The 15,831-nt window shown below is 47.3% G+C and overlaps 1 protein-coding gene and 1 long non-coding RNA gene across 3 annotated transcripts; one reads left to right on the top strand and one right to left on the bottom strand.

Moving 5' to 3' along the window:
• Positions 1–5,185: 5,185 nt before the first annotated feature.
• Positions 5,186–6,918, bottom strand: LOC308174837. 2 transcript variants are annotated; one of them, XR_013937936.1, is made up of 6 exons: positions 6,782–6,918; positions 6,433–6,477; positions 6,285–6,349; positions 6,046–6,163; positions 5,770–5,838; positions 5,186–5,326 (listed from the first exon to the last, which is right to left on the bottom strand). It is a non-coding gene; the product is annotated as an uncharacterized lncRNA (long non-coding RNA). The 2 variants fall into 2 exon arrangements; XR_013937935.1 differs by having other exon boundaries at positions 6,046–6,477.
• Positions 6,919–11,255: 4,337 nt separating this feature from the next.
• Positions 11,256–13,423, top strand: LOC308149688 (E3 ubiquitin-protein ligase MSL2-like; the record flags this gene model as incomplete). Its single annotated transcript, XM_080522589.1, has 2 exons — positions 11,256–12,596; positions 13,121–13,423. Exons 1-2 carry the CDS (start codon positions 11,271–11,273, stop codon positions 13,421–13,423), a joined length of 1,629 nt encoding a protein of 542 aa, XP_080378715.1. The 5' UTR covers positions 11,256–11,270.
• Positions 13,424–15,831: the final 2,408 nt, after the last annotated feature.

Raw genomic sequence — 15,831 nt, 5'->3', positions numbered from 1 at the left:
TGTCCTTGTGTCGGTGGGTGGGGCTAGTATACATGGATGGATAATTTAGACCAATCGCCATGAGCTCTCATTTGAGTGGCGCAATCATTAGCAAGATAGTTATTAAAGAGGTGGGACTTGTGCAGTCAACATGTCTCGCACCAGCTCGGTGGATTGTATCGTTTATCGTCCGCTGTCTGAATGTCGATAGGGTCCAACTGCGCGCATCAAATCCATCACCCGGAAATGTGATGTACCATACGTCATCATACCGCGCCTGCATATTTGCATAGACTACGTCATCGCCTTACTACGGTAACGGTGGAAACAATGAATCGCCTTACTACGTTGGAAACTACGGAAAAAACTAATATGTAGAGTACAGTCCTATCAATTGTTCGAAAAGGAGTAGGAAGAAGCCTGTCCTACCCCTGTTTATACTTAACAATTATGCTTACATTATATAATCCAATTAATTAATACATATATTTCAGTATCATCCGTTCTAATACTTTTTCATTAAAAATAATTTAAACCTTTTTTTAAATAGAGCAATAGAGCAATATTTCTGCTTTCCTTCATATTTTCTTCATATTTTTGACATTAGGAACAAGTTATTAGTGTGATCACGATATCCGACCTCATGTACAATCCTCATAGCTTTTTTCTGTAGTGTAATCAATGGGTTTAAAGTGCTTTTATATTCATTTCCCCATATCTCCACACAGTAACTCAAATAGGGTAAGACAAGACAACAATATAGAGTATACAACATCCTCTGTTCCAGAATATGTTTTGCCCTGCACAATACTGCAATACTCCATGATACTTTGGATCTAACGTATCTTATATGAGATTTCCAACAGAATTTACTGGGCTTAAAGTGCAGACTCTCAGCTTTAGGTTAAGGGTATTCACATCCAAATTGAAAGAAGGGTTTATGAATTATAGCTCTTATATATAATAACCAAAAGTAATTAGACAATTGACTCAAAAGCTGTTTCATGGGCCAGTGTGGGCTATTTATTCCTTCATTATTTCTTTATCAATTAAGCAGGTAAAAGGTCTGAGTTGATTCCAAGTGTGGCATTTGCATTTGGAGGCTGTTGCTGTATACGCACAACATGCAGTCAACAGAGCTCTCAATGCAACTGAAACAGGCCATCCTTAGGCTGTAAAAACAAAACAAAAATCCATCAGAGAGATAGTGGGAACATTAATACTGGCCAAATTAACTGTTTGGTACATTCTGAGAAAAAAAGAATGCACTGGTGAGTGTGATGACATGGACATGCATGGCTTCCAATGGCACTGGGTCACTAGTGTTTATTGATGATGTGAAGACAGAAGCAGACAGATGAATTCTGAAGTGTTTAGGGATATTCTGTCTGCTCAGATTCAGACAAATTCAGCAAAGTTGATTGGATGGTGCTTCACAATACAGATGGACAATGACCCAAAATATAGTGTGTAAGCAACCCGGGACTTTTTTAAGGCAAAGAAGTGGAATATTCTGCAATGGCCAGAGTCAATCACCTGATCTCAACCCAATCAAGCATGCATTTCACTTGCTGAAGACAAAACTAAAGGCAGAAAGACCCACGAACAAACAACAACTGCAAAGTAGCATTGGCGCGACTATACGACGTCATTAGTAGCCAACAAAGTACTGATCCACAGGCTATCCACATCATAGCGGGGGACTTTAATCATGTCGACCTGAAGGCAGTACTACCCAAGTTCTACCAGCATGTAAAATGTGCAACGAGGGGAGAAAAAACACTGGATAAGGTATACACCAACATCAAACGTGCTTACAAGGCTAGTCCGCTAGCTCATCTAGGCATGTCTGACCATGTGTCAATCCTCCTGATTCCTGCATACACCACAATGGGGAAAAGTGCTCCCACCACCACTAAGACTGTCAGAACCTGGCCAGAAGGGTCCGCTCCACTGCAGATCTGCCTAAATGACACCCTATGGCAGGAATATGAGCATGAGGACCTGGAACAGTACACGTCGTCGGTTCTGAACCACATAGTGAACTGCACCAACTCAGTCACCGTGGACAAACGGGTCCGGGTCTACCCCAACACGAAGCCATGGATGACTGGGAAGGTCCAAAAACTGTTAAATGAGAGGGACAACGCCTTCTTCGCAGGGAAGCGCACACCGCTGTACAGCTCCACCAGGGCCAACCTAAAGCGCGGCATCAAAGCGGCCAAGGCAGAGCACAGAGAGAAGATTGAGGAATGCCTCCTGAGCAACGACTCCAGGCGGATGTGGCAGGGGGTTCAGCAGATGACAAACTTCAGAGCCAACAGGCTCACAGCCGCAGAGGACGACCCCCTGCTGGCGGGAAAGCTGAACACCTTCTACGCCCGGTTCGACGAGGGGCGAACGGAGGTAACCACAACACAGACACCACTCTCTCCAGCTCTCAGCAGCCTCACCCTCACAGAGCACGAGGTGAGACGCGTACTGAAGGCGGTGGACCCCAGGAAAGCCTCGGGGCCGGATGGCGTCCTGGGACGGGTGCTGAGAGACTGCGCCGACCAGCTGGCCGGGGTTTTCACCAACATCTTTAACCAGTCCCTGTCCCAGGCCACCGTCCCACCCTGCCTGAAAACCTCAACTATCATCCCAGTCCCGAAGAAAAGCACGGTGAGCTGCCTAAACGACTACCGCCCGGTGGCACTCACACCAATCATCATGAAGTGCTTAGAGAAACTAGTCCGGGCCCACATACTCACACGCCTCCCGCCCAACCTGGATCCATACCAGTTCGCCTACAGAGCCCACAGGTCCACAGAGGACGCCATAGCGACGACTCTCCACGCCACTCTATCCCACCTGGAGAGGGGAAACAGCTACGCGAGACTGCTCTTCGTGGACTTCAGCTCCGCCTTTAACACCATCCTTCCAGACAGGCTAGTGACCAAACTACTAGACCTGGGTCTATCACACTCTATATGTGCGTGGATCAAGGACTTCCTGACCGACCGCCCCCAGAGGGTGCGGGTGGGCCCCCACACCTCCACAGCCCTCAGCCTCAGCACTGGGTCACCCCAGGGCTGCGTGCTAAGCCCCATCCTCTACAACCTCTACACCCACGACTTCACCCCCATCCACCCCAGCAACTACATCGTAAAGTTTGCAGACGACACCACCGTGGTGGGATGTATCTCGGGGGGGGACGAGGCGGCGTACAGGGATGAGGTAGAGCAATTGAGCAAGCTGTGCAAGGTAAACAACCTGCTGCTAAACAAGTCAAAGACCCAGGAACTCATCGTAGACTACAGGAGGAAAAAGTCCGAGATCCTGCCCCTGCTCATCGACGGAGAGAGCGTAGAGATGGTCTCAAACCTCCGTTTCCTGGGACACATCATGCGGGATGACCTGGCCTGGAAGGACAACACTAAAGGCACCATCAAGAGGGCACAACAGCGGCTATACACCCTGAGATGCCTCAAGAAACAACACAGCAAGCAGGAGATGCTGGTGGCCTTCTACCACGGCGCAGTGGAGAGCATCCTCACCTTCGGCATCTCCAACTGGTACCACAGCTGCACGGCAGCGGAGAGAAACGATCTACAGAGAGTCGTGAGAACAGCACAGGGGATCACCGGCGCCACCCTCCCCTCTCTGAAGGAGCTGTACGAAACACGCTGTCTCAGGAGGGCCTCCAAGATCTCCAAGGACCCGACCCACCCTGGGCATGAACACTTTGTCAAGCTGCCCTCGAACAGGAGGTACAGGACCCCGGCCGCTAGGACAAACAGACTGAAGGACAGCTTCTACCACAGGGCCGTCAAGGCCCTGAACACAGAAAAGGCCTAAGTTCTGGGCCCAGGACAAGTCCGGACGGATTGTAATGGCAGCTAGTGCTGAGACACAAACATGTACATTTTCAAGCCTGCAAACTGTGACACTTTAAAAAAAAATGTGAAAAAATACTTTTCTTGTGCAATATGACAACCCTAGTTGACTATCTGTGCAGTATAGTACAGTGGATTGTGTACATAGCCTCTATTGATGTAAACCAGCTCCTTATCTTCTTGTGATTTTATGCATCTATGCTTTTTCCAAAATGTGTTTCTTTTTCCTTTCTTAAACACCAGGGGAGCCCCCCCTCCTTAATTTCGTTGTTTGGTACCTGTACTGTAACAATGACAAATAAAGTCTATCTATCTATCTATCTATCTATCTATCTATCTATCTATCTATCTATCTATCTATCTATCTATCTAACTGAAGACTGCTGCAGTAAAGGCCTGACAAAGCATCACAAAGGAGGAAACCCAGCATTTGGTGATGTCCATGTGTTCCAGACTTCAGGCAGTCATTGCCTGCAAAGGATTCTCGACTAAGTATTAAAAATGAACATTTTACTTACTGTATGATTGTTAATTTGTCCAATTACTTTTGAGCTCCTGAAAATAGGAGACTGTGTATAAAAATGGTTGCAATTCCTAAATGTTTCATACAATATTTTTGTCCAACCCCTTGAATTAAAGCTGAAAGTATGCACTTCAATTACATCTGGATTGTTTCATTTCAAATCCTTTGTGGTGGCATACAGAGACAAAATTATGGAAATTGTGTCACTGTCCAAATACTTCCAGACCTAACTGTATATAAATAAAAGAATGTCAATGACCCCAGGTGTGGGACTTTATTAGGTCAAACAGGTTTGAGGGGTCAGGCAAAGGACTTGGTGGAGTCAGGCAAGGGTCAGGCGATCATCGTTGTAATCCATGGAGCAGGGCAGGAACCGTGGTGCAAGGTGCTGGGCTGGAGGTGTCCATGGTGCTGAGTGCACACTGATGAGCTAAATAAAACATTCTATTTCTGATGTCAACAGCACTAGGGCTCCTTCACAAAACCCTTACTGGAATCTTCATACACTCTGTGAATTAGTCTTTACTTTCTGATGAGTCAACAGCAATAACCCCATCCAGTGCGACATGTAGATAGCATATATTTAGAATATGTAAAATGCAAACACCAGAAATGCAAGAAAGTTTATGAGGTATACCAAATGGAATTAATAACAAGTGTTACAACCCTTCTGTCTAGAGTAAAATAAGGGCCTAACCGGGTAGAGTGCAGAATGTACAGGTGTGTTGCAACACAAATGCCCAAAAAAAGTGTACAAGGGATCAAATCAATTCAAGCTTTATTTGTATAGCGCATCTCACAAGATGCGACTCAATGCGCTTCAATCAAGACATCATTGCTGATTGCACTTTAGCACAAGTGCTCTTTCAACATTGTCTCTATGGTCTTTCAGCTTCCTTTTCTTCTCACATTTTCGACCATATAATGGTGAGACAGCTGCTTCTCACTGTTGAGACAAAATGTTATAAAGAAGTGATTAATAATTAATTTAAGAAACTCACATTCATCAGTGGTTGCAAACTGTCATGGAAATTGTATTAGCACTCTCCTCATGTTTCCAAAATGCATTGCAAATGCAATGCACTAACAAGTCATTGGTCACTCTTCGTTGGTGTTGGACTTGTTGAGCCCTTTCCTAAAATAATAATACAGTGCTTAACCATGTTACAATGAAAAGGTGCAGTTAAGTACTGAATGAGTCACTTTCTTTCCTTGATCATTTGCACTTCCTTACTTACCTCAAGTGTCCTGATAGAAAGTGTGGTTTCACTTTCCAGGCTTCTGACATCTTTGTCCCTGGTAACAGGATACACACATAAGCATGACTATGTGTACAGCTGTGAATGGTGGATAGTATGTTTGTATGCAATAAACTTCATTCACACTAACCAATTCTTTAGGAGGAAAGCTGTAAGGCCTCTTGAAGTACGTGTGGTCCTCGTCAGTGTCCAGTGGCATCTGTACAGAGTCCACCATTATTGCCAGTATGTTTTACATGAAAGGGTTAACTACTTCAAAAAGAGATCCAGGCTGGATTCAGAATGACACAGTACCACTAAACATATTGCATGTGCCATAAAGTTGCATGGAGTATGTGTTTTAGGAGCAGTAGCCCATTCAGAAACAGGCACACGGTCATAGATACTTAGTGAGAGATGCACTGACCATGGTGTTGCTTGCATGACTCCTTTTAACACTTGAATAGGTCCTGAATACAGGTGGGACACTGTCGTGAAGGGTCGCTCTGCCTTCCTCACTAAAGTGAGCAAACTTCCTTCCAAATCTGAAATTAACACACATTATCTTCACCGGAAGGTTGAATTGTAGGGCCAGGTGTTACCCCAAAGTCCTCTTGATAATAAATGTACAAATACAATTATTATTTTTGTAGCACTGCAGCATACCCTTCCAGCCCAAGGTTTTCCACCAGGACAATACACCACCACCTTCTCAGGAGAGACATGTCATCCTAAAGAAAGAGCAGTTACTCAATTTGCATTCAAAGTCTTATAGCATATTGATATAATGGGTTCTTGTTTTCTTAATACTTACAATGCTGAAGTCAAAGGTAGCCTCCATGGCGAAATACCAGGCATACTGTAATGAGAAAAGACACAAAGACAAGATTACCATGTGACAGCTTATAACTCAGTGAGAAGGTAGTCACACACATCCAATGAAATGTACATGGCTGATAACTCCATAGGAAAGTGATATGAGAGGTCTGCACACATGAATGTTCCTTAATACCTTTTATTGCACACCTTTTTATTTGCAAATGCACAAACAGAATGTTGGTCAGGTCTAAGTGGTGGTCAGTCATTGTTACATACATTTACACATTTTTTTGATGGTTTTAAGGAAGTGTGCCATATCACTTGGTGGCATTACCATAACTCACCATTATCATGAAGACACCACAGTCATTGCCACTGGTCTGCCTCGGAAGCCCCTGTACGAAGAAAAGTTAGTTAGAGAATAGTAGGTAATTATGACTATAGCTATAATATGATAGTAACATTCAAACAATACCTCCAAATCCAGACCAGTCTTCTCTGTCCAGGATCCCGCAACAATTTTCTCAGCAACACCCCTGGGCAACCAAGAATAAAACTAAGTCAAACAAAGAAGTACACACCTCCTACAGGAGAGAAAAAAGGAACAACATTCGTACCACTGCTGCTTCAGAACCACTTCACACCATGCAAGTCGGTCGATCATGCTTATTTGCAAAAGTTCAATGAGGAGGATTTCTCTGTGTCTCTCTTTCCTTGTGTTGGAAATGTGTCTATTTAAGTCCACTCCAGCTTTCGGGAAGCCAATCCTTTCTGAATGTTGGACAAACAATCAGTACATAATGCATGCATTGCCACAATGCCTCCTGATTGAACACAAGTCTTTAGAAATGGCAGTAACATTAGACAGGTCAGGGGACCGCCAGGACACACATCATAGGCAGGTCAGGGGACCGCCAGGACAAACATCATAGGCAGGTCAGGGGACCGCCAGGACAAAGTTCATAGGCAGGTCAGGGGAACGTGACCGCCAGGACACACATCATAGGCAGGTCAGGGGACCGCCAGGACAAACATCATAGGCAGGTCAGGGGACCGCCAGGACAAAGTTCATAGGCAGGTCAGGGGAACGTGACCGCCAGGCAGGTCAGGGGAACGTGACTGCCAGAGCAAAAAATATTTGGGGCAACCTTAATAGTGTTCTGTAGGCTTCAGAGGTGAATCCCCTTGGAGTTTTGAAATACTGCGAATCTAGAAAGAAAATGTCTTTCTGGTGTGGCCTCATTACCTACAGGGAATAACGCATTCTGGACAATAAGCAAAAAGGACAAAAGGATGTTTTACGATGTTCTAATAGACTTCCATTCAAACTTCAAAATGGAACGTTGACGCGCAACAGAAATCGCACGCTGTGTGCAGAGCCCTTTACACACAGGACAAAGTGGCCTGGAACCCACAGTGGAAGGATAAGGGCATCCTTCTGATCAGCATGTTCCTGTTCAAAACCATGTACTGCATTTATCATTTTTATCCAACACTTAACTGGGGTGTGCATGATTATGAATTACATGATAATTTGATGAAGTCCTTTCTCAGACATGTAGTGTTTTTTTGGGCTTAGTTTTAGGTATTTAGGACCAACACAGCTAATGTGCTGATGTCCCATGAAGGGCATGCCAATTGTAATGCTGGATACAATGTTGTCTACATAGCTGTTTATCTTATTCAAATACCGGCTCAATCATTTGACTTACTGGGAAATGGCTCATGGGATCACAGTTGTGGGAATGGACCCACGTTGAGGTTACATGAAGGTCAGCAATGAAAACCGGCCAGGATCCTTCAAAATCTCGCGGTTTCTCGCGGTTTCTTTTACCGACGCGCTTACGATGACGTGGTCCAAAAATGGTACATCACATTTCCGGGTGATGGATTTGATGCGCGCATTTGGATACACTAGTGAATGTCACGGGAGTCAACTACACTTCCCATCAACCCTACACATTCTGGGTTTGGAGATCTCCTCCGTGAGTGGTCGATTCGATCAACGCCCACCAAAGCCCGTAAACGGCCATACCGTTGGAAAAACCATATGCATGTGAATGCGTGAGAAAGAATAACCTGTCCTCCGCTAATGCTCATGACTTCGTGAGACTTTCAAGTAACGAATTAGTGTTGCGCTTTGTTACGGTAACGGTCAGTGTGATGTGCGTGCCCTGTGTCGTGGAGAAAACCCGTAACCAGGGTAACCGTCAACATTCTCGCGGGACCTTTCTGGTGCGAGAGTGGCGTCTGACGAGGAACGAGAAAAGGTGGGAGATGATGAATAGCGAATCAGCGTCCGCTAGTGTCCACTATGGTAAACGAGTGTAGCCGACAATATCTGTTTCATGAATAACAAACGTACTATTACCAAATTCACACGTTACAAAGAGTATACCTGGGGTTTAATGCGGCTAACAGCAAAATAGCCGTTGCGTTGGCAAAGACCCAGACGACACTGGAGAGTGAGAGGATATGGTAGCTAGCTAGCTAAGCTAGCGCGAACCAACGTTATAACAAAAACACTGTAGCCTATCTCGCTAGCTAAAGAAAAGGGCCTGTTTTGATTCGCAGCCGCCCGTCGTTGTGTTGTGGCCTATTTGATTCGTGGGAGCTATCAACAGTATCCGTTTTTTGGACTTCTGTGTTTATCAAGTGGACCCATCTTTGCCCTGGTCCATTGTGTACAAACAAGAGCGCGCGTGTGCTGCTGGCTAGAACCATAGTAGCTGCATAGCCAGTTGTAAATACATCGCACAGGAACTGGGGGTCTTCCGTATCAGAGACCACTGGAGGCGGTGGGTCACAGACAAATAGGCTGGCTCATTATTATTTCAAAGCTGCTGCTGCTGCATTTGATCGGATCTGAATCGGCGGGGAGGACTGCTGTTTGCTGTTAGCTGTTTCACCTGATGCATTCCCGGTTGGAGACAAAGACGAAGGACAATCCCACATTTCGGTGTTGAAGATGAACACAGATCTGCGAACGAAGGGCTTCGAGGCGAGCCGGCACGGCCCGCGGTTATGTCTTTGTATTGGCTACTGATTGTAATGAGTGATATTCATATTGCTACTAGAAGAACCGATCAACGTTTGACGTCTAGCTTACCAATTACAGCACCAGAACGGGCTTCAAGCTAGCTTGGATCAAATATGATTATTTGGGTGGATTTCGAGCTATGGACAAGGGGTGAGCAAAACCAAATCGGTGATCATACGCTATGCTTGGGCTATGCGGTTGTGTTGATCCATCATCAGTAATGTGTTGGCTTGATTGATTTGATTTGATCCGCCGTTCATTGACTTCTTAACCGGACGACTGATTGATCTCCGCGGGATTGGAGCGAGCTAACCTAGCGTTCTCCACCTGGAGAAGGGAGCTTTAGTGCTGAGCGGGGGGCTGTGGTCGGTGTGTGTTTCCCCCGGGCTGGCGCTCTCCGAGGCGGCGGTGCCCAGAGAAGATGAATCCCGTGAACGCCACCGCGCTGTACGTGTCCGCCTGCCGGGCCGTGCTACAGTGCGACCCGCGGGAGCCCCGCACCCTGGCGGAGATGTACAAGCTGCTGCCCTTCTTCCGCCAGTCCCTCGCCTGCCTGGTCTGTGGTGAGTAGGACTATGTCACCGTGCCAGCAGCACACGTGACGTTAGAATTATAAGGTTCTATCTCCATTTTTGTCAAAATTGAGTTTTAGACATAATCTGATCCATTAGGTGTCTATTAATGCCTGTGTGGTGTTATTTTGAAAATGTTGACATTTTTGAGCTAGTAATTCATAAAATACAAAGGTTCCATCTCACAGAACATAATGGAATGTAAAAACTTTGACGCTCAATATCTCTGAACTACCCTAAACGGAGATAGAACCATATAATTCTAAGCTCACGACCACTAGAGCTGGGATCTGAATGTCTATGGCTATCTAACGTCAGACCTTCATTTGCGTGTTGCATGTAACAGTTTGCATGATTTAAACTACAGACAAGCATTCATATCAAGCCGGTAAATATGTCATCTATTTTTCACTATGGCATATTTATTATTTTAATATTATTGTCATGTTTTTTTTTTTTTATCTTTAAGACCTTTAATGACATTTTGCTCTGTCAGTCATTATGGTAATCGCTGTGTGTCATAGTTTATTCTCTGAGCAATCATTGCTTGCTGTGTGTGTGTGGTTGTGTGTGTGTGTGTGTGTGTGGTTGTGAGTGTGTGTGTGTGTGTGTGTGTGTGTGTGTGTGTGTGTGTGGTTGTGTGTGTGTGTGTGTGGTTGTGAGTGTGTGTGTGTGTGTGTGACACGGTTCACCACCCGGTCTCCTTGGCAACCAAGGCTCGGCTCCAGCAGCAGCTGGCCTCCTGCGTTGCTAAGCGTGTCTGAGGGTCCTCCAACAACAGTCTCTCTGTTTGTATGTTGGCCTGGGCCAGGTGTTCAAATAAACATTGCTGTGAGATTTTCTGCTGCCAGTGACATCTGTAAAAATATGAAGCGTAATTATCATGATGCATACATTACATACATAATTCAGCAATTTCTGCTTCTGCAACCACAGCATTTTTATTTGTGTCTATTTTCAAAATGAACCAATGTGAATGAAATGACCAGATATACAGATAATCAGAACTGCAGAATGAGATACAGTACTCGTGCACATTAAGCCGGGTAGATGGATGGATGGATTGATAGAGGTGGATGGATTATCAGTAGATGTAGTGCAGTCAGTGGGTGATTTCTCTCTCCCTTGTGTCTCTCCTTAGGTAACCTGCTGCAGAATCCCATCGCCCCCACCAACTCTTCATGTCAGCACTATGTGTGTCAGGGCTGCAAGGGCCAGAGGATGCAGCTGAAGCCCTCGTGTAGCTGGTGTAAGGACTACTCCTGCTTCCAGGAGAACAAACAGCTGTCTCTGCTGGTCAACTGTTATAGGCAGCTGTGCCGGTACATCGTTCACTCCCCACTGCTTCAGCAAATCAACAGCCAGCCTGACGGCTCTCTGGAGGTCATGACCCTGCTGGAGGAGGGGCTAGGATCAGAGGGGGTGGAGCCGGAGGAGCCTGGCAGCCCAGCAGTGGAGGAGCCGAATCCTCCTGTCTCCCTCACACCGCTTAACCCTCCACTTCCCCCACTGGTGCCTCCACTCGGCCACCCTCACCCTCAACCTGCTGCCCCCCCCTGTCTGAACGCACCCCAGACGTGTAATGGATCAGTACGAGATGATCTGGCTCCCTCCTACCCGGAGCTGGAGGTGTGTGACCCAGTGGAGTGGTGGCCACTGGGTGGTGGGGGGCTGTCTGTTGCTGCTGAAGAGGGGGCTGGGGGTGGAAAGAGAGAAGCTGGGGCTGGCTGTGGGGGACCGGAGCTAGGCCTGGCCCCCAGGCCCTTAGCCGCCACCACACCTGGGGGCGTCTGCTCACTTAGGGAGGGGGGTACAGCCAGCAGGGAAGGAGAAGAGGGGGGTGTACTGCTGCTCAGCGTGGAAGAGGTGTTACAGACTCTGGATCCCCTTCATCCCAGTATAGACTCTCACATACCAACATACCGGACACACGCATACAACCACATACAGCCGGACAGGAAACACCCAGCAGTCACACTCCACAACGCGCACGCACACATCGGCACCCCTTGTCCCCCGCCTGTCCCCGCGCCCCCCACAGTCCGGCTCAGCCGCAAGCGATCACACTCCGAGAGTGACAGAGAGAGAGTCCAACCCCTCTCGATAGCCTGCATACTGCAGGGCTCTCACACACGCAACCCTACACACACCCCTACACCCACCATTACCCCAGCCTCGCCTCAAACGCCGCACATACAGCCCCCCACCGCAATGTCTAACATCCCCACACACATGGCCCTTTCCAACGGGGGGCATCCCAAACCCAGCCGCCCCCCCTCTCTCACCCCTGGCAAGGGTGTGAGGAAACTCCCAGAGCAGGGCCCCAAGAGACCCCACGCCGGCAGGGCCCGGGCTGTGGGGCCGAAGGCCAAAGACAGAGCCAGGGACCACCGGCTGCTCTCTGGCTGCCTGCTGCCCCCTAGCCCCTCCAAACCCCTTTACAAGAAGCCTGTGGAGAAGAAGGGCTGTAAGTGTGGCAGGGCCACCCAGAACCCCTCAGTGTTGACCTGCCGTGGGCAGCGCTGCCCCTGTTACTCTAACCGCAAGGTGGGTCCCACCGTCTATTTGCAAACAGCGGCCCGTAGGGCTGCAAAGAATGACTATTATTGTTGTTGACAATTCTAATATTTGTTCAGTACATTGAATGTAGAATCAAGGATTTTCACACACCAAAAAAAGCTCATGGTCAAGTTACTCATATATGCCATTTAGCTGATGCTTTTATCCCAAACGACTTAGATTGCAGTGTCTACCAACTGAGCCACATTTAGGTTCTCTGGTTTGAGTGACATATTGCCTTACAGATTCGACCAGAATCGAAGCTTAGTAGTAAGTATCCTTGAGAACCGATGGTAACCAATAAGGCATTAAATTAAATGGAAAACAAAACAAAAAAAGGTGTAGGCTGAAGCATTACCTTCATCTTGCCTACCCTTGTGACTAAGTGAGTGGGTATACTGGCATGCTCTAATGGTTGTAGAGCATAGTGTTGCTCCATATTTGACCCTTGCTCCATGTCAAACGCTTTATAATTCTCATCCATGATTATGATGATTGATTATGATTCCCAGGCATGTCTAGACTGTATCTGCCGTGGCTGCCAGAACTCCTACATGGCCAACGGGGAGAAGAAACTGGAGGCGTTCGCCGTGCCAGAGAAAGCCCTGGAGCAGACGCGCCTCACGCTCGGCATCAACCTCACCAGCATCACCGCCGCCGCGGCCGCCCTGCGCAACCCTGCCACCAGCAGTGTCCACGGCAACGCCCTCATCAACGTTGCCACGGGAGCTCCCGCCGCCGCTGCCTTTGTCTGCCCCAGCACGCCTCCAGACCCCGCCTACGAGGACAGCTTGGACCTCCGCTTCCACTGCTGATTGGACGAGGGGGGTCGACGACTCCCGACGTCTCATTGGGCGGACTGCCCCAGACTGCTCTGCTCTCTGATTTGCCTGTGACTGCTGATCAGTCTGTCCATCGCCATGCCCCTCCTAGACTGAAGGGGGCGATCTAAGGCAGCTATTAGGCCTGTCCTATGTGGGTCTGTCCTGTCCTGTTCCCTTTCCTTCTCTGGTCCGTTCATTGGGAGAGACAGCTTCAGCTGAGTAGTGTGATGGGTCTGCTAAAGCCTCCTGTACTTGTGCTTGCGGTACCGTTCTCTTTCTGCTTTAAGCAACCGTTGTCCTCATCAGTGGTTGACGGATCAGAGAATCAGAAAATAATTGATAATAATTATCTGATTCAGATTTTTTTCTCAAAATCCCCTGATGAAGACAACGGTTACTAAAGCAGGGATTTTGGTCCCCAAGCCCATCCCATACTTCCAGAGCAGCTCGTGGTTCATAGTAGACAGAATCCTGAACCCTGCGTGCGTGTAATCAAATCAGTGTCTCGTGTTCATGCTAACAGGTCACAGTGTTGGCTCTCCCTCCCTCAGAACCATGTGCCCCACGTTGAAGCGTCTATGAGCCCCTTTCACAGACGAAGGCTTATGCCTAGGCCAGGATTTAAATCCCACTTGCAATGGAAAAAATCTCCATTGAGGATGCTTTTTAGTCTGGGATTAAGTTAAACTGCGTCCGTGAAACCAGCCCGATGTGTGTCAGATGGGCATCGTCAGGAACCCCGAAGCAGGGGGGATCAGGCCTGTGCGTTTTCTCAACCCTTAATGTAATCTTTGGTCTGGCTCAGAGAAAATCTTGTTATGGTTCCACTAAGTTGTGTCTCTGTTTATCGTTGTGTAACAGTTGCTATTTTTGTCTTAATGAATTTGACTCTACGCAGGAGGAGTCGTTCAGGAAGGGGTCGGGTTAGTGATTGCCACTCTTGTCGAGATTACTTTCTGTGATGTTACCAGGGCAGGTGGGGTTTCTGAAGCACTTACTCAGATTGATTGGCCAAATAACAACTTGAATCTTTCTTGGTTACCATAGCAATAGCACCTCGGAATCCTCATGGACAGCTTTCCAGCCTGTGTGCGACTGTGTGTACACAAACACACATGCACCCCTCTTTCACACAAACAGTTATCTTGTTTACAGTGCTGTCATTTGTAGACAGTAGTGTTTTGTTCTGTGAGAATTGTGTATACTGTATGTAGTGTATGCGTGTGTGTGTGCGTGCATGCTGGTGAGGGATGAGGCTCCTGTGTGTGACAGCCAAGTAGAGAAACAGAAGCCATAGAGAGGTTGTTATTCTATAAACACTGTGTGTTCTGTTGTGTGTGTGTGTGTGTGTGTGTGTGTGTGTGTACGTCCTTACAGTCTTTACCGTAGTAGTGTTATGACTGATCCCCGACAAACTGATGAAATACTTATTTTTGATAATCGAGTGTTTGAGGATCTCGAAAGACGCGTTTTCATGTGTCGGTGTTCCAGCACCTTTAAACCCCTCGCATATACCTCAGAGTGGGGGACCTCTGTGTTTGTGTTTCTGATGTATCTGTGTGTCCACGGTTGGGTCCCAATAGTCTTTCTCTTTCTCTCTCCTCGCATCCTCCCTCTCTCCTCGCTTGGAGGACCATAGACATGTATACTGTAGGAGAGTAGAAACCCCGGCTATTCTCCTCTGATGTGTTTCGAAGAAGGAAGCGAGGGGGGACGCAAAGGAATGAGAAGACAAAAGACTGTTGGGAAGCAAGCGCTTTTATTCCTATTCTCGGCTGTGTTCCATTTCAGAAAGTTGTTCCCTCGCCACTTGGCCTCGTTCCCTTCCCCTTCACGGATCTGATGGGACTGGATAGGTGGAAGCTGCCCAGTGAGAACTATCTAGCGGCAGCTTCCTTGCTCTTATCAGATCTGTGAAGGGGGAGTGGATGAGGGCAGGTCGGAGGGGAACAGCTTTCTGGAATGGAACGCAGCTCTGGTGAAGAGAATGGGGAGGTGAGGAACCATGTATGGAAGGGAGGGAAAGAGACAGAGACAGACAGAGAGAGCGAGAGCACTCTTGTTTACTTAGTCCCACATGGATAGGTAAACAACCATCGCCATGGGTTACTGAGAAATGCCTGACTGACTGTTAGACCTGGAAGTACAGGGCGGTGTCAAGATATCAATAGAGGATATGTGTGTCCGTCTGTGTGTACTTCTGTTGGTCATTACTTGAACCCTTTACAGTTTTCTTTGGGGGGTTTTCTGTGTGAAGTTCCTGTTGCTGGAAAGACTGATCCTGTTGTTGATAACATTCACTGCCACATTGAGACATGTAATGGAACAATAAATGATAGTTTTTTACTTTTTCTGTGTGTTGTGTGTGTGTGTGTGAGAGAGAGAGAGAGGCAGACAGT

The sequence above is a fragment of the Nansenia antarctica genome (assembly GCF_963989245.1).
Source record: "Nansenia antarctica genome assembly, chromosome: 1".
NCBI lineage: Eukaryota > Metazoa > Chordata > Actinopteri > Argentiniformes > Microstomatidae > Nansenia > Nansenia antarctica.
Note: the sequence above shows the minus strand (reverse complement) of the source record. Positions and strands in the feature narration are given on the sequence as shown.